The sequence below is a fragment of the Terrapene carolina genome, unplaced genomic scaffold, assembly GCF_002925995.2.
Source record: "Terrapene carolina triunguis isolate 2854851 unplaced genomic scaffold, T_m_triunguis-2.0 Scaffold706, whole genome shotgun sequence".
In the NCBI taxonomy this organism is placed as follows: Eukaryota; Metazoa; Chordata; order Testudines; family Emydidae; genus Terrapene; species Terrapene triunguis.
In genome coordinates this window covers 4170221-4189762 of record NW_020665057.1, presented here as the reverse complement: position 1 = coordinate 4189762, position 19542 = coordinate 4170221, and the positions used below count along the sequence as shown (strand labels likewise).

Sequence of the window (19542 nt, the reverse complement as noted above, 5' to 3'; positions counted from 1 at the left end):
TAAAGAAGCCAAAAAAGCAAAAGTATAGTTTTTTTGCAGGTCACCTTTGATGACTGCCTTTTAAACGAGCCAGATATTATTGGTGTTCTGTGTGTTTAATTCTTTGGAATGCCTTTTTAGTGTTTTTCCTTACATATTATCTTCATTGCCTTTTACACTCTCTTTAATTAAATCTATTCCATGCTGCTCTTTGGGAACAAAACACATGAGCCTTGCAAGGAAACTAGCCTAACAAAAGGTATTAGAACTCTTTTGAAAGTATTTGGGATCCAATTACTAGCTTCACATCAGAGAAAAGTAACCACCGTGTGTTAGTTTATTTGTTTTCCGTTTTTAGAAGTTCGTGTTAGATAAATAAGTAACAGACCAAGTGGTAATGGCTTGGCAGTATAGTTGTTTGTTCTTTGCGCTTCTAGCAGAGCAGCAACAAACAGGCTGCTAAGAAAGCACTATAAGGTGTGGGAGAGAGAGGTGAAAGATGGAACCCAAATCAGCTAAGGCCTGGGTTTCTGTTTTATAATAAAGTAAATTGAGTTTCCCATATATACAGAGTTTGAGATATAGAATCCTTACTTTAACTCTTAGTTATCCAGTGAGCAGACAGACAGTTGTCTGACACCTGAAAAACCTGTTATCCTGTTATTCATTATTTCTTTATAACAAGGTGGTGGTGCTACTGTGCAATCATGCGTGATCCTCATGTCCCTCATTGATTTTCAGTGGAAGGAAAAACACCAGATTTTTTTGGTTTGCTGTATTGTTGAAATGACTTTAAGGTAATATTAACTCTAGTCTACCTGTGTCAAGTATCAGAGGGGTAGCCGTGTTAGTCTGAATCTGTAAAAAGCAACAGAGGGTCCTGTGGCACCTTTAAGACTAACAGAAGTATTGGGAGCATAAGCTCCCAATACTTCAGAAGTGAGGTTCTTACCCACGAAAGCTTATGCTCCCAGTACTTCTGTTAGTCTTAAAGGTGCCACAGGACCCTCTGTTGCTTTCTAGTCTACCTGTGTCAGCTGCTTACACTGCATAAATTCTACTATGATGATTAAAGGTGGAAGAGACGTATTAGGTTGTGTCAAATCCCTTTGTAAAAGATAGGCTACATTCCTTTTACTGGTGGGGGCAGGAGGAAGGGAGGGAAGGGGCAGGAGGCAAGGTGGGATATTAGAAGAATTTTATTGACATCTCAGATGTTCTGAAGACTGTGTGCTTCCTCAAGTTTATGGTCCGGTTATTTTGTAGTCTAGTTCATTAAGATCTCCTTGTCCAAAGAACTTTCATGTTCTGGGATCACTGATAATGTGATGCCTGTTTGGTAGAGTTCAGCAGCAAGCTACTGGATTTGCATCATTCTGGCAGCTTTACATTCAACAAATGCCATTGCTGTTGCGTATGGAGAAAAGTTTGTGTATTCTAGATAATAGGGGTGCATGGGTTCATGTATTACATAACATTTTCTTCTGTGGATATTATGTATACCTAAAACAAAACCAATATCTTCAATTTCATCCAGAATCCAATAGGTAGAGCCTTGAGTAGATACAAAATTTATATCTGCGGATATCTGCAGAGTTGCAGGGCTCTACCTGTAAATAAGCAAGACCAGCAGGGCTATGGCCAGCAACCGTGCCAGGAACTGCAGCAGCAAAAGCAGCAGCAGGTCAGGCTGCCACTTGCAGGAGCCAGTGCCCAGCCTGGGCAGCTCTTCCGGCATGGCTGTACGGCCCCTAGCCCTACCCACTGGGGCGAGCACCAGGTTCACCAGCAGCTATCCCTGGTCACGCTAGTATATGCAAGTGGCTAGCACGCTCCCAGACAGGAGACGCAGACCACTGTGTGGAAGGGACCATGGGACCAGCCAGCTTTCTGTGGACCATGATTTGAGAACCTCTTGGTAACCAGTGCAGATCATGGATCACGGCTGCAATATGCTCTTGGAGAGATTCCCCACTCAATAAGCAGACTTGTTTTTTAGTCTGTTTTTCTGAATATATTTAGGGGGGGAGTAGCTCTGTGGAGAGCTCATTGCAGTAATCTAATTTCTGAGTGACTAATGTAACTGTATAGGCAATCCATTATTGACACAACTTGATAACCAAAACCTGGACTTACTTTTTGCCTCTGCCCTGTGAGTAAGGTGTGACTCCGTGCTGTTTGGCTAGTTCCAAAATGCTGATTAAAATACATAGAGCAGTGATCACAGTTTAACATTGTTGAATCATGCAGCCTACTGCTCATGGTCTGAACTTCGCAAAAAGTAACTAACCATTTTGGCCCTTTTTTTCTTCCCATAGATGCTGTCTTTGCATTCCAGTTGCGCAACCCAGTGCACAATGGCCATGCTCTGTTAATGCAGGATACCCATAAGCAGCTTCTAGAACGGGGCTACCGGCGTCCGGTTCTGCTCTTGCATCCACTTGGTGGCTGGACAAAAGATGATGATGTTCCTCTGATGTGGCGTATGAAGCAACATGCGGCAGTACTGGAGGAAGGAATATTGAATCCAGAAACAACAGTGGTGGCCATATTTCCATCTCCCATGATGTATGCTGGACCAACGGAGGTAGATAAATTGTGAGAGTATAAAAACAATTCCAGTGTTACTCTGTAATGTTTTGTATTATTGCGCTGTGTATTATTGTGCTGTGGTTTGTATTTTTTTTTTTTAAACTGGCAGTTGAGCCTTTAATAATAATAATCTTCTCTTCCTTAGCAAACAGCACCACAGAAATCCCTTTGCTATCCAGGCAAATATCCATGTTTCTATGCAGTAATTCCTGTTTGTTTTAGAGGATTTAAAGTGGGAGATGGGAGACAGAGCAGTGTCAAATTTTTAGATGCCGTTTCCTTTTTTACAGTTAAAAAGACATGATGTATTATCTCTTCACCTTTTCTTTTTAGATGAAGTTATGAAGTCTTTTAACATATTGAATAATTGCCAAAAAACAGATTTTAGAGATCATAGTTTTATGTCCCAATTAAAAATGGGACAGTGGGGTGGGTGGATGGGTGTGTGTCTTTGGCAAACTTAATCTAGGGAGAATTGCTTTACGGCGTTACATAAAAATGATTATGAAATAACTTTTGGCAAGATTTTATTTAGAGGTCTGCATTCAAATTGAACCCTCTAGAGGTTGTGGGATGCAGTGTAGAGAATTAAATGTTGACCTTTGGGGGAGATTATTTGACTCAGGGGACATTGGTTCTATATCTCATTATGATTTTTTTTTCTTCGGGCCATGGGAAGTTCAGATCCTGACTAGGTTCACAATAACTGAAATTAACCATCTGATGGCGTTTTGATGGACTTAGTCTAGTTACCGTAGACAGGGAGTCCACATAGCAAAAATCAGCAGTTGCATTTAATGTTCGGTTACCTCTCATTGTTGGCAGGCAAGGTAGTTATGGAGACTGAACTGCCTTTTCACCCACAGAGAAAGGTAGCCCCAGATCAAAGCATGTTAGCTAGGCACCATGGGAAGCTTGAGCTGTTGCTTGCGGTGGATGTGTTGCCACCTTTCACTAAAACTAGACTCATGCAGTTTTTAAAAAAAAAATCTCTTTTTTGACATTAACAATATTTTTGCTTTTGGCTGCTTGTTGTACTCTGTTGTGGTTTAAGAAACCAAACACCCGTAAATTAAGTCGCTTATGAATACAGTTTCCCTGTTTCCATGTTTTCCAAGTGCGTATCTTGAGTGTGTAAGAGGGATTTGAACAAAACTACCCATAAACTTCAGTTGTGATAGTGAATAAAATAAGAAACATCCCCTAATTTATGCAGCATTTCCAATGACCTCAGAAAGCAGCCTGCCAGTAATGTGTTGTAACCAGCTAAGGGGGAAAAAAAAAAAAAAGACACTCTTCCTTTAATCATTTTCTGTAGGTCATTTAGAAGACATTGGTACCAGATTTGTTTCTTTAGTGCAAATGATTTACAGAACAACAGGCAGCTGTTAAGCCAGTATGGTTATCAACAGGATGTACTTGGTTTTCCAGTCTGTAAAGATTTAATGGGCATGTTTTGTAGGCCTCAATTTAGCATTTTTGTACGTTAAAAACCTCTTTTTATGGTGTGTTGGGTAACCAGCTAGGAAATTATATTTGCAGTCCTGACGGTTATCTCTGAAGGAAAAGAATCAATTCCAAAAAGGGCAAATGCCATATAAAAACCTTAACTGCTTCACCCACTGGGGAAGATGAGCACATGCCAAGGTAGGGCCGGTCAGGCTTTTTTGCTGCCCCAAGCGGCGAAGGGGGAAAAAAAAAAAAAAAAAAAGCCGCAGTCTGCGGCACTTCGGCGGCAGCTCAACCACGCCGCTTCGTTCCTTGGCGGCAATTCGGCAGCAGGTCCTTCACTCCAAGAGGGACTGAGGGACCCGCCGCCGAATTGCTGCTGAAGACCCGGACGTGCTGCCCCTTCCCATTGGCCGCCCCAAGCACCTGCTTCGTTCGCTGGTGCCTGGAGCCGGCCCTGTGCCAAGGAATATGAATGCATCACACTTGGACAATAGCTGCTGATTATGTTCTTGCCTGTCACACTTACACTTTATATGATTCTAAAGCTTTTTGAAATTATTCTAATGAAACACCAGTGATATCCTCCACCACGTCTCATTGTGGCTGAGATTTCTTGGTTGCTATTAGACGATATTAGCTATTAGTATGATAGTATATAACATAAAATTTTCCTTTAGAGATCAGGAAAAGCCCAACAGCTGTACTGGCCCATCTGCATGTTGCTTGTGTAAGTGATGGTGTGTTTGTGGTGTAAACGTGTAAAATAGCAGGCATGCCTAACAGACTTCAGATGCTTTCTTTGCACCCATAGCCCTCATCAGCAATGGAATCCGGTACATGTGCTGTCTAGCTGTGGTCAAGGTGAAAATTCATACCAGTTGTACAGTGGTAATTCTGTAATTAGTTTCTGGTTCCAATATTTGCACAGTACTTAGATACTATATGAGCTCCCCTCTTAAATGTTAAATCCTATGTTTCTTGCCCTGTTAACACTGTTAAGACTTGAAGTATAATTTAATGCAGAATACAATGTCATGCATAGTAACTAACACACAGGATATTCATCTTTCAATAGGATATCTGTGTATGAAGCAGCTGCAGAAGCAGGCTCTTGACTCTTAAAACTGTAAAAATGCGAATTTACATTTTTGCATGTAAATGTTTGGAGTAGGAAGATGATTATAGGTGTCTGCAGCAGTCTGTTAAACCTAAATTTTGCTGACACAATTAATTATTTCTAAACTTGCATGTTTATAATGTCACAGTAACATAACAGTCTCACCCTATGATGGATCTTCTGTATCACTTTTTCTCAGTGGTTGCCTGGTATTTTTCTTTTAAGACATTTTAATTACCGTCTAACTCAATGTGTCTATTTTATGTTATGTATGTTACTTTATAGTTATTTTTATGAGAGGGTAAGAATGCAGTTTTTAAAATTTTGTCTTCACATTATCAAGTGTAAAATTCTGTAAGCTACACTCTTGGAGTCTTAAAAAGTTGCCTGCCCTGCAGGGAATTTTCTAACTTGCAGGGTGAATTCTATTGATTTCCTATAAAAGACACACCCTTCCTCAAGATAGATAGAATTTTAAGAAATCAGGATTGTACACTGAACGAAAACGTGCACATGCACAATGTGCTGTACTTGTTAAGCTGTATTTAATTTCCCCCCACATGCGCACATCAAAAAGATGTTCCGATTAAAGTGCGAAGGTTGACAAACATGAGAATATTTCCCGTTAAGGGGATAAATTGATAGCCGCTGAACTTCTCTATCATTTTCAGTTAATTACTTACTATATATTGTACAGCTAAGCCACACACTGAAAATATTACAACCAACAATGGAACAAGAAAATTTGCTTAAGATCTGATGGTATAACTGGTTATCCTAGAAGCCACAGAACTGCTACTTGGTTACAAAAAAATCTAGTTCCGTAAGAACCAAAGATATTTAATTGATAGGTGTTACTTTGTCCTATCAGAGATTACATCATAAAAAGACTCCAAGTGGTCTTACTCATAGCGCACTTAGATTGGGATTTCAAAGGGAATTAGGTGCTCAATTTGCAGTGAAATTCAATGGGATTTGGATGCCCAAATCCCTTAGGCTTATTTTGAATACTAGGAAAAATATCTAAAACCTGCATGGAATCACACAATATGTTACACTTTGGAATCTGGTAAGTATTACTTGCAATCTGCTATCCACCAATTATGTTAATGAGGATTATCTACAGACAAAAGTTAAATGAGTTCCTCAGTTCTCTGAAAACGGTTCTGTGTTTGGCTGTAGAGGAATGTCAGTTCTGTTTAATGTGGCATAGTCTGTACACAGAATTTGCTTTTTAAAGAAAAAAATTTCTGCCTTCAATAAACAGCTTAGCTATAGGGGGGGAAATGTGGCAAAGTTGAGCTGATGGAATGAGTGAAGCACTTATAACTATGAACTTTACAAAAAGTAACGTAGGGAAAAAAAGTTGCTATGTCTCAGTTTTTAATATGTGTGAGTGTATATAAGTGCATATTAAAAACAAACACACCCCGAAATATGTTTTAATATGTCAATGCTGCTTTAAGATTGACATTTTAACAAAAAGTCAGGAAATGCAAAGGTAATGTTTCTAATAAGTGTTGTTTCCTCCCTTTTTCATTCAGGATATATTTCAGTCTAACAAGTAATCAGAAATAGTGCACAGATGCAGTATGGCTGTGTTTAAAATTGCGGTGGGAACTGTAACTTTCACATTTTCTAACTGTTAAGATTTGCAGTTTTAAAACTATTTCTCTTGATGTAGGTGAAGTAATTGTAGTAAAGTTCTATTCTTTTAAGTTCCTGAATCTTTCTCTTGACAACCTAGTCTGCCTGAATATATTGCTAACAGAAATAGCAGTGACTTTGGAAATAGACAAAGGTACAGTATTTCTAGTGTATATGACATGGGGAATACCCATCTTCTAAGACTCTAAGGGACAGATTTTCAAAAGAGCTCAGCATGCAATAGCTGCTGTTTAAACACCTAAACAAAGTGGACAGATTTTTCATTTGTGCTCAGCATCTGTTGAGACTAATGGGAGCTGCTGGGTACTGAACACTCTTGAAAATCTTGCGACTTCATTGAGGTACCTAAATAGGTGCTGAGCTCGTAGAACAAATAGCCTCAATTTTGAGTACTGAACACTTCAGAAATGGTGTCCCTACATCTTCTGGATCTTTATAAGAATGGCCATAATGGGTCAGACCAATGGTCCATCTAGTCCAGTATCCTGTCTTCCGACAGTGGCCAATGCCAGCTGCCCCAGAGGGAAGGAACAGAACAGGTAATCATCAAGTGATCCATCCCCTGTCGCTCACTCCCAGCTTCTGGCAAACCAAGACTAGGGACACCATCCCTGCCTATTGTGGCTAATAACCATTGATGGACCTATCCTCCATGAATTTATCTAGCTCCTTTTTGAATCCTCTTATACTCTTGGCCTTCACAACATCCTCTAGCAAAGAGTTCCAGTTGACTGTGCGTTGTGTGAAGAAAGACTTCCTTTTGTTGTTTTAAACCTGCTGCCTGTTAATTTCGTTTGGTGACCTCTAGTTCTTGTGTTATGAGAAGTAGTAAACAACACTTTCTTATCTACTTTCTCTACACCAGTCATGATTTTATAGACCTCAATCATATTCCACCTTAGTCGTCTCTTTTCCAAGCTGAAAAGTCCCAGTTTTATTAATCTCTCCTCTTACGGAAGCTGTTCGATACCCCTAATAATTTTTGTTGCCCTTTTCTGAACCTTTTCCAATTCCAGTATAGACCACTTGCATGCCAAATGGAAAAACTTCATTCCCTTGCCTGTGTTTGTCAGTTTGGGCTCTTCTGTATATCTTGAAGTAGTTCTTGGTGAGAACTGCTCTTTTACACAGGAATAGCCGTACGGGATCAGACCCAACGTCTGTCTAGTTCAGTATCCTATCTCCATTAGTGGATGGCACCAGAAAGCTGCAAGCAACTGCTTGATAGGTTGATATAGGGAGATCTGGCCCCATGAAAGTCTCATCCTAATCCTTAATAGCTAATCTGTCTTCAACCCTGAAAAATTGAGATTTCATCTCCTTTCTGCTGCAGAGCTACTCTCCTCCTTCATCACTAATGGGTAATGTTACCTGTGGAATTGGATGTGGTCCAGTGTTACTGCTGGAGTCTCCAGGACTAAGCCTTGCCCTTCAGCTCAGGCCACCAGATCTTCTGCATCCAGTGGTTCCGTTTCTCCTGACCATTTTGTCTTAACTTTAAGTTGTATTTGTTTTTGTGCAGTAGTGACTTTATTTCAGCTTCTCTGGTACAGCACCTTTTGTGTTACCCGCCCCTCCCTTCCCTTCTCCCTACCCGCCCCCCTTCCCTTCTCCCCGCCAGCAGCAGAGCAGCCTTGCAACCACTGAGCCAAGTCCAAGATGTGCTGTAGGCAGCTTTTCGGGACCCTCAGGGGGCGAGCTGCCCTGCTACCATAAACCATAGACCCTCACTTTGCTAGGGTACAGGTTTGGGAAGGCAAATTGTGCCCAGCAGCTGTAAACCACCCACCCTCACCCTGCCAGGATATGGGGCTTTGACTCAGACAGGTGTGTGGGCAGGGTTGAGGACAGCCTGCTGAGGGGTAAGTTGTGAACTCCAGAGACTGCCTTTCAAAAAAGACAAAAGCAAAACCCCCTTCATAATGCAATAATTCATACTGTTAATGAGCAAGTGGGGTTTAAACCCTTTGTCTGACTTCCCATCCTGAGGGATGTGTTTGCTGGGGCTTTTTTCCCTCCCAGACACACTTTCACAGCGCTGGAAAGGATTCATACCTATCAGATGTTCAAAATCAAGACTTTTAAAAGTCGGATGCAGAGAATTATTCACCCAGAGGTCAAAACGGACATTGCTATGGACATAATTTTACCATTGTAGTAAAGGTGTGCAAAGATCCAAAACTTCATACTATCAACCACTTCCTGGCAGTGGTCATCCGTAGCCAGTTATCTCCAGCAGCTAGGATTGCTGGTGCCATGTATCAGCTTCATCCCCAGGAATTTTTTCTGAGGACATGGAACAACTCACTGGATAGAGTGGAAAATCAGGTGTCATTCCCAGATCACATCTGAATGTCCCTTTGTGGGAGAGTAAATACAAACCATATGCTGAGAGGCAGGCCAGTTTTTCTTTTAGACTTATTGCGGAAGCAAGCCTTGTAGGCAGAATGGCATCCTTGAAAAACAAACGTCCAGAATCTTAGAGTACACATCCTTTGAGTTCACATTGACAGCTGTGTCTGTGGTGTGTCTGAACAAAAGCATACAGCCACGGCCACACGGGTTCAGACAGTGGTCCGTCAAGTCCACTGTCATATCTGGGACCGTGGCCAGTAGCATTTACTTCAGAGGAGTGTACAAGAAACCGTGTAGTGGGCAGTTATGGGGCTCAGAGGGGAAGTTTCCTTTCTCTTTTTGTTAGAGGTTGGTTTGCTTATGATTGAAGCATGAGTGTTTACCTCTTACAAAACCAAGGAGTAACCAGAGGTCAAAGCCTCTCTGTGGCAATGGAGGGAGTGTTCTGGAAAGAGAAGAATCTGCTGTTTTTCATGATAGTTCACGTAAAAGGTGCAGACTAGAGGAAGTGGGAAAACTGAAGTTCTCCTCCTCCACTAGCCCAAAAGGTACTTCAGACTTGATAGACAGTTACCTCTATTGCACTTTTAGAAAACTCCAGATCTCTTGAAACAAGAATTCCTTCATTTGAAGCTGGTTGGCCTACAGCTAACAGCCTGGCCATGGGGAAGAGAAGTGTAGTTCAGTAGATATTCTCCATTAGTTTCATCGGTATTTTTGGGGTATCCAGATAAAATGTAACAAGGAAATTTTATTTATTGATTGGATGGAATCACATTTCTGGTATGAGAGGAAACAGAAAGCGATCTGGGACAGGGACTGTCTCTTTATTTGTATACTGCCCAGCATGGTGGGGCCCTTCTATTATTGTAGCATCTAGAGACAAATAATCATAAAGTTTGCGGGATCCTGGCTACACTAGAGTTTCTCCAAGCCGATTGCTATGGTGCTTGGTTGTAGGAATCCAGTCTGAGTGCGTAACAGCCCTAGTGGCATTCTTTATGCAGGCACATCAGAGAATCTGAGTATCATCAGAATGACAGATTAGACAAGCCTGTAGCTGGTCTTTCCAGGTGCCATTACCTCCAAAAGGCAGGGTTTAAATTAGTTGTTTTATCCATAGAAGAACCACACTGTTGTTGTGAGGAAAAGATTATTCTTATAGCTCCAGGATCTCTTAGACCCAAAATGAATTCTTCTTTCCACAGTTAGTGGGAAATAATTCTCGCATCATCTTGTTCTAATCCTTAGCACCTCTTTGGTCATCCTAGAGCTGTAAAGATCTATTTCAAGCATATGAAGTACACATGCCAGTTGTACCACTTTTATTTCATTCGATCCATAATGGCACAGACTAGGTCTTCAAAGTTACTGCAGGCAAGATGTTAAAATCCTGCACCAGTTGGAATGCTAGGCATCCGAAAAACTATTTATGAAGAAAGATTCACAGCTCCCTCTACAGTGTTCCTAGTGGGCCTTGCGGGAAGCCTCATCTGAGGAAGATTTGCAAAGTAGGTTTCCATTCCTCTGCAGAGGTATCTACTCATAGGAGGTACTGCTGGGTTGGTTCCCAAATAATTCCTTTAAATTACAAATCTCTTGCAGTATATGGGGGGAATGTCTGTTTCTGCCTGTAATTCTATTACAGTAATTAAAACTCTGCTTATCCTTTCACTCCCTGGTTCTGTGGTACACTACTTCCTATTAGCGATGAAAGAGGAGAGTTGTGTGACAGAATGAGAAATTTGTGACCTGGTAATTCTCTTTGTTAGCAGATTCTCTCCTTATTCAACCTACCCTGGTGGTCTGGTAAATGACTAGAATGAAATTTGTAACAAATTGGATTTTTTCTCTAAAGAAGACTTGAACACTTAATTGCTTTAAGGTTGTTATATATGAATCAAGTTATTATTTTAATGCTAATCCGTTGCTGGAGGATTTTTACAGTTTTGGAAGAACTCTTCTGGTGGCCTGAGCTGCAGGGTGGGGGCTTAGTGCTGGAGCCTACAGCAACATTGGATTGCCTCCAAATTTCTTAGGTAAATGGTATTAACCCAGTAGTGATGCATGAGGAGAGAAGCTGTTAACAGAAAATTATCAAGTAAGAAATCACTCATTCCAGTGTAACTTTGATTATGACCTAAAAGTCATTCATCAGAAGTTAACATTTTTCTATTTAATTGCTCAATTCTTGTCATTTGCTGACTTATTCTACTGTGAAAACTCCTTATGATAAAAGAAAAGGACAGTGGGGAATATGCAGTCCTTTGGCACTCTGCCTTCCAGCAGTCTCTTTAGTCTCTTGCCATCTTGCAGAACTTGCTAATTGATCAAACTGTCTTCAAGATGCCAGATGCCTCCTGATCTACTATGGCCACCCAGTGCAGTTTGGAAGGCCAGGGAAACGCAGATGGAGAGTTGTTTTTAGTTTGTCTTCAGTTTGGCAGAAGTAAAACTGCTGAAAGTGGGTAAATGTTTATTTCATAGTACTAATTAACCTATAGTAATGCTTGCAATTAAAATGTTTATATATGTAATTTTTTTATTGCTCTGATGGGATTTTTGGCAGCGAATTACTGGGCTGCATGTCTTTTAGAGGAGGAATGTATTTCATTTAAAAATGGAAATGTGGAGCCAGATCACATTTTATTGATGGAAAGACTTCCTTTGTATTAAACTGTCATTATACTGTAGGCCAATAAATTACACAAAAATAAAGCATGTTCAGAGAAACTAAGAAGTGTTCCCAAAAAGGATAACAAAAAAATTAAAGATTGCTTAATTTTTCTTCCCAACTGTGTTAAACACAAACGAACAACCCTTTTCCCCACCTCAGCTGACCCCCCTCCCCAAAAAAAAATTAATATAGAATCTATTAGGATTTGCAGGTGGGATTTTCAAAAGTGCCTAAGGACCCAATTTCCAAAGGTATTTAGGTGCTGAGAGATGCAGATAGGCACCTAGTGGGATTTTCAAAAACACCTGAGCGGGATTTCTGAGTGAGAGAGGCTTTGGGGAGCTTTAGATTTAGCAAGGATATGCAGAGCAGGGAGCCCAGAATCTCATCAGAGGTGCTCTTAGCCACCTCCACTCTTGCTTGGTTCGCTGAGAGACAAAGCAGGAGTGCCCAGGGTGCAGAATGCTTGAGCCATCTGTGCACTACGAGTTCCCTACTTCCATGCAAAACAGTGCAACGTTTACCCCAACTGTGTGGTTAGAAATAGCCTCCTTCTTACTGGTTGGAGTGTTGAATTGATGTATTGAAGTAGATGGTTAATGTGTGAATCCTGTAGATTTTATTTAATGGTTTGTTTCATTGTGTTGTATTGGGTGATTGTTAATAAAGGGCATTTTTTTAAGTAACAATAGGTTGTAGTGTATTAATATGGGAAATTATTGTTTGTCTGTGTTAAGTGATGTGGTGTTTTATGCATAACTGTTTTTTCAATAATTGGCATTTATGGTTGGAGATAAATGTTGCACATTTTATGCAGAGATGAAGAGGAAAGACGTTTATTATGGTGGGTGTATCTGGGTGCGGTAATATACGTGTGGCAAAACTGTGGTGGATGGGTGAGCATTGTGTTAGGGATTTCTTGTGGTGGCTTTTTATTTCCTTTTTTTCTTTATTGTTGTATTGGTGAAATATGCAGTTGAGCAACCTTACCTGCTTTTTAACATTTTGTTGGGACACTGTATATTCAGCTCATGGACCTTTTCCCCGCCCTTTTTAGTACCAAATAAGAAGCATAGTTAATGGAACACTGGTGCACTTTTAAATATGCATTTCCGAATTTTGCTCTTGAAAAGCAACATTGTGAGAGAATGCATAATCTTTTAGGGAAGTGCATTTTAGTCCATCAGATTAACTTTTAAATTTTGAGGGGAGTATTGAGGATTGCTCCTAGAAATTGTAATACTATGGAATGGGGAAATAGTGTGTGCTTGGGCCTAATCTATTGCTAGAATTTATTTTAGTATTTTGACAGGTTTCAGAGTAGCAGCCGTGTTAGTCTGTATAAGCAAAAAGAACAGGAGTACTTGTGGCACCTTAGAGACTAACAAATTTATTAGAGCATAAGCTTTCATGGGCTACAACCCACTTCTTCGGATGTTCATGCTCTCTGTATGTGTGTATATATATCTCCTCAATGTTTCACTCTATATGCATCCGAAGAAGTGGGTTGTAGCCCACGAAAGCTTATGCTCTAATAAATTTGTTAGTCTCTAAGGTGCCACAAGTACTCCTGTTCTTTTAGTATTTTATTACCCTCAAGAATACTCCGGGATATGTGCTCCCTTGTGTCTCAGATCAGTGTTCCAAACACTATGCTAAATTACTGTATTTTAAATGTATAAAAGACTCAAGGCAATCTTAGATGAAGCACCACTTATGGGCAATACATATAAAAATGATGCAGATAAATGATTTAATTTTAGTCTAGGTCTAGATGAAGGCTTGTATTTACATGTTTAAATATTTGAGGAAAAACTTGTGTTTGTGTGTTTGTTTAGATTAGGATGTGGAAGTCATTTCTGTATTATCAATCGAGGCTACCTGCCTATGGTCATCCACTGTTTGAAGGGTGTGAGACACTCTTCTGACATGGCACGTTAGTTCAGTTACATTTCTTGATTTTTGTAGGCTTATCCGAACAGCACTTCTGCGTTGCTCTCTACAGGCAGGTTAATTTTGACACCGCTGTTAAACATTAAAAATGTAGTGATTTACACATTAGGTCTCTCTGTTGTAGTCTCTTGTCTTTTATAGTGGGCAATACCACATGTTTCAGAGGAAGGTGTAAAAAATCTCTGAAATATATCTACATGAACACTGCAGTTTTTCACCTCAAGGGGAAACTTTCTTCCTAGGCTGATAAGCTTATGTTTAGAAGGCTGAAACATGACAACCCTTTAAATTCATTGTTGTTAGTACAACTACAGATACTCTTATGCACGTGAATAGCTAATCTGTTTTGAATCCGATTGAGCTATTTACTTCCACGCTATCCTACACAAGGGAGTTGCATAGGCTAATTATATTACTTAGCGTTTGCCCTTATAGATTTTTTTTAATTTAGTTCCTTTAAATTTAGAGGTCCCAGCTGACCATTCAATTGGTTATTCATTCCATTCATCTGTCACGTCAACATATTCTTTCCAAGCTGTGTAGTCCTATTAATCTCCTACAGAAGCTTCTCCCTGCATCTTAACATGACATCCCTAGGGCAACTACAGGAATTGGTTACATGGAAAAGTAAGAGGGAAGTATTCATTGTAGCCTGACTGTCTTTTAATGAAACTTATCGGCTGGAAATGGAAAACCAGCACTGAGACCAGTCAGTTCTTCATGAACCTAATAGCAAGTGCTCTGTTGAACCCTCACTGATTTATGGCTTGAGAACTGCTTAGCAAACTGAGATGTAATATTGCTTTCATGCGAACTCTTGTTTTATATTTTTACTATAGAATAACAACAAAAATATATACAGTGATGCACATTTTATTTATTTTCTTGGGACGCATGAGACGCCAGAGCATAGTTCTACATCATAGGCAATAGTGTTAGTTTAGCAGTAGCGATAGCATTGTTGGTCATCCCCTTTGCCTCCCCACAGCTGCTCTTTGTCTCCTGCTCATTTATTTTTCCCAAATTGTTTTCCAGGTTCAATGGCATTGCAGGTCACGGATGGTAGCAGGAGCTAACTTCTACATCGTGGGACGGGATCCAGCAGGCATGCCACATCCTGAGACTGGGAAAGATCTCTATGAACCAACCCATGGTGCAAAAGTGCTGACTATGGCACCAGGCCTCAAAACATTGGAAATTGTACCCTTCAGAGTTGCAGCTTACAATAAGAAAAAGAAGGGGATGGATTATTATGACTCTGAACAGTAAGTTGTTTTAATTTTAAAACTAAAGCGTTCTGAGTAATGTGTGAGGTTTGGGTTGTATTTTTTTTTTTTTTTTTTTTTTTTGCTAAGTCTTTCAGCATTTATTACCTAGTTTTTGATTAAATAGAAGCTTCTCAGAGATAAGACAGCTTGGTTTGGGAACACTTAGTTCACAGTTCTTAACTTGTTTTATGATCTTCGTATAGAAGAAATTATTTTAACCTCCACCTCTTTTGAGGTTGTTCTTCACTCTGTGTGTCCAAAAACAGTTTCTGTATATATTACTGTGGTGCCTACCAGTGCAGTGCCACTGTAGGTGGAGATCATTTGCCATTTCATTTCAACCCACTTTCTTCAGGAGTTTAAAACACAGCTGCTTTCATTTGATAATAGTTGATATCACCACAAGCTGTAAGAGTAGATGTCTTTCTAAAAAGACAGCATAAATTAGGTACATTATGTCTATAGCATACATCTACCCTATACTACATCTGTATGCTATGTGGTGTATCAGGTCTCAATTATACAGGCAGTTTGCTTGCCCTGATTACGTGGCCTGCTGAAGGGTGTTGTGTGGCATTGCTTCTTTTCCCCCCAGTGGCTAGCCTCTGTGAGAGCTTCCTGTCCCTTCTGGATACTGACCTGGTCTATGAGTGGTTCTAACTTTTTTCTGTGTACACACACACACATCCCTAATTCTTGTTGCCTTCCAGTTCAGGGAGTAGAAAAAATGTGGCTGTGCTGCAGGACCTGCACATATGACCACCATGCACATATTGCTGAAGTCGCAGGATCCCTCCCTCAGGATTTTTCTATAGGGTAGGAAGGGTGGTCTAGTGAATAGGGCAGTAGACTGGGACTCAAGAACCTAAGTTCAATTACCAGCTCAGCCACGAATTTCCTGTGTGACCTTGGGCAAGTCACTCAATCTACCTCATGCCTCAGCTCCCCTTCTGTAAAATGGGAATAATACTTCCCTACCTTTCAGGGGTATATTGTGAAGATAAAATCAATTGGTGATTTGAGGCATCCAGATCCCATGGTGATGAGGGCCATATAAGAGAGCCAGTGCTTTTTTTCTCCTACCATTTGTTTGAGGCTAGTGCTTGCAAGCCCAGGCAATTGCTAAGACAAGAGAGAGGTTACATGTTTTTTTGTTTGTTTGTTTGTTTGTTTTATTACTAGAGGAGTGTGGGCAGATGGAAGTAGGGAGGATTTAAGATGATATTCTGAAGAACTCCTAAACTCTGCAAGACTGAAAGTGACTGAAGCTGTGTTTTTTCTGGAGCTAAATAACTCCATAGGACCATGGCTTTCACTCTTGTAGAGCTGAGCAGGCGTTCCCATCCCCTTCACGCTAGCTGGCTGACCTTGGGGGTGGGGAAGAGGAAAAGGTGGACAGATCTGCTATGTTCAGCCTCGCAGCAGGGAGAGTACTTGTGCAATGCCGACAAGGATTATATGGCAAATTTACAGAGGGAAATTATGCAGGCATTTGGACAGCCCATATAACCATGTTGTACCTGGGCCCTGTATGATGCTTAACTAACAATTTGGGATGGTTACGTAGTTTTGGGTGTCTACTGAGCTGGAGTAATTTTCAAAAGTGCTGTAGGTGCTAAGGCGCCCAAGTCCCATTGACTTTCAGTGAGACTAAGGGCTGGTCTATGCTGCAGAGTTAGGCATGCTTATTTACATCGCTTAGTGCTGGGGAAAATGTCATGCCCTGTGCAATGTAATTAAACCAGTTTAAGCCCCAATGTAGACAACTTTAGGTTGATGGAAGAATGCTTCCATCGACCTACCTACCGGCTCTCAGAGAAGTGGATGAAAGAACCCCTTTGGTCGCTGTAGTAAGTGTTTACACTTAGAGGCCTTAGGGCATGGCTCCACTTGCAGATGTAGAGCGCTGTGGGCTAAACCCGCCTTCGGAGAGCGCAGTAGGGAAAGCGCTGCAATCTGTCCACACTGACAGCTACAAGTGCACTGGTGTGGCCACATTTGCGGCACTTGCAGCAGCATTGGGAGCGGTGCATTATGGGCAGCTATCCCAGCATGCAAGTGACTGCAACGTGCTTTTCAAATGGGGGTGGGGTGGAGTGTGACAGGGAGTGTGTTGTGTGTATGTGGGGGGAGAGTGGGGTTTTGGGGGGCTGAGAGCATGTCAGCATGTTGTCTTGTAAGTTCAGACAGCAGCAGACCCCCTTTTCCCCCCCGAACCCCTCTCACGCACGCACACACACACACACACACACACACAGAGCATTCCACACTAATGGCTTGCATGCCGGCTGTCAGAAACGGAGCTTTGAAAGGGCATTTCCGCATTCCTACAGGAGTTCAAAACAATGACAAGAGTGGCCACTTGACTTAAGGGGATTATGGGACGTTTTCAGAGGCCGATCAGAGCGCAGTAACCCAACACCTTGTTCACATTGATGCCCGTGCATTGTAGCCAAGGCGCAGCAAACATTATTCCTCTCGCCGAAGTGGAGTACCAACAGCTTTGTAGCCGTGGAGTCAGAGCGCTCTATATGCCTTGCCAGTGTGGACGGGGAGTGAGCTACGGCGCCCGGGGCTCCTTTATTGCGCTGTAACTCGCAAGTGTAGCCAAGCCCTAAGTGTCTAAGTGATTTTTGAACATGGGACTTAGTCCCTCTTGTAAATTTTACCCTTGTTTATTTTTTAAAAAGGCTTAATTTTAAAAGCTAACATGGGATTAGAGACAGGGATTACGTACATAGTTTGGACTGGTGCTGTTTATAATAACTGAGAGCAGTAGAACTACTTAATATTAAAAAGTTACTAACAGCACCTAAATGTTTCTGTATTTGTATAAAATAAACTACAAGCTTTTATAGTAATGTCAAACTAATGACGTGAATATATTGTTACTTGAAGATGTCAGAGTATAGTGATAGCATGTACTATGTGGTCCTAAATCAGCAATGTTAGCAATGGCAAGAAAGTTAAATCATTGAGTCTACCCACTTGTAACATGGGATAGTGCATGGGCAGACTATCCATATATTATACTGATAAGGTACTGTCACTGCTAGTGCATTGAATAAATATGCAGGCATGGCCAGTAGATTAACCTACTATTTAAGGGTCCTTGCAATAGATACAGAATCAATTAATATTGAGTATTATATCCAACCAAACATTGGGCAAGTCAAGAGGAGTTTTCATGGAAAGTGTAATGTAAAGAGTAAAAACTACAAAGGTGGGGCTAGGAACTAGAGAATTAAGCAACTGAGAAATGTTTTCTTTAGTCGTCCTGAAAGGGAACCAGCAACAGACAGCAAAACTGAAATGTGACGTCAGAACTTCCATTTCATCTGATGGAGAAATGTTTGTATGGTGAAGTACTCTCAGAAAAAGAGATGCTTAGGAAGCTGAGTTTTAAATCCTTTTACAAAGAGAATGCAAGCCAGCCACCTGGGTCTCAGAGAGCTTGGCATTGCGGAGGGAAAACAGACTTAAATGGGTTCTGTGCTTTTCCTTTTGTCAAATGATCAAAGCAGAATTGTCTAGCATGCTGTGTTACCATTTCTTTGCATTTCCGAATAGCTGATCTTACCTACCTTTCTGCAGGAAAACTTGAGTATTTTTGCTGAACTTTTGTAGAATTTCCCCACAAGAATACATTCTACTTCAGTGAACTATTGCATGCAGAAACCAAGATGGTACAACACTATGGTCCTGTGCTAACCCCCTAACCTTTAATATAAAATTTTATCATACTTACCCATTGATAACTGAATCAGTTAACATTAATACAACCAAGACGTTTGGAGAAACCTTCCAAATGAATTGTAATCATAACAGTGCAGTAGGTGGGTGCAAAATCTGCTTGCTAGCCAAAAATATACTATGATGATAACGATGAAAAGGCAGCTGTTACACAGTTAGTTACTTCAATCATGTGTAACTTTGCAAGGCTGGAGTTGGCAGCTAAATAACTCATTGTTTGGGAGAGGACAGATTCTCAAGTCTTTGCAAGAAGACTTTCCTGTAAAATTCAGCCACAGACTGCTGCTGAGAAGAAACTCTATTAAGAAAGGAAATTTGTTTAACAATCGAAAGAAACCACAGCAATCTTTGGCAAAATTAATAATTCTGTCTTGACAGTGCACTCTGTGAGATCCTCTTAGCCATAGGAAGCCCATAAATACAGCTACCAGAGCAGGCTGTTTGTCCTCTCTCTAAAATGTGCATGAAGCTAGTGCATCTACATATACAAGGATTATTTTGTTCTCAACTGTTCTGCTGAGGAACTAGGATGCTTCTTTATCCCGCTCTGCTGGCCCTGATAATGGTTTTTGGTGCTGCCAATGTAAAATGGGAAACTTAAAATGTTAAACACTTTAAAAGTAAAAAGAACAGGAGTACTTGTGGCACCTTAGAGACTAACAAATTTATTAGAGCATAAGCTTTCGTGGGCTACAACCCACTTCTTCGGATGCATATTGAGTGAAACA

General features: G+C 40.7%; 1 protein-coding gene across 2 annotated transcripts in view; it reads left to right on the top strand.

Annotated features, from left to right (window-relative positions):
- PAPSS1 (3'-phosphoadenosine 5'-phosphosulfate synthase 1) overlaps positions 1–19542 on the top strand; it is a 74917-nt gene that overhangs the window by 50046 nt on the left and 5329 nt on the right. For both annotated transcript variants that reach the window (XM_024206560.3, XM_024206561.2), the window contains exons 10-11: positions 2298–2566; positions 14829–15058. In XM_024206560.3, coding sequence (XP_024062328.1) covers positions 2298–2566; positions 14829–15058 — 499 coding nt within the window. The remainder of the gene's footprint in view (positions 1–2297; positions 2567–14828; positions 15059–19542) is intronic.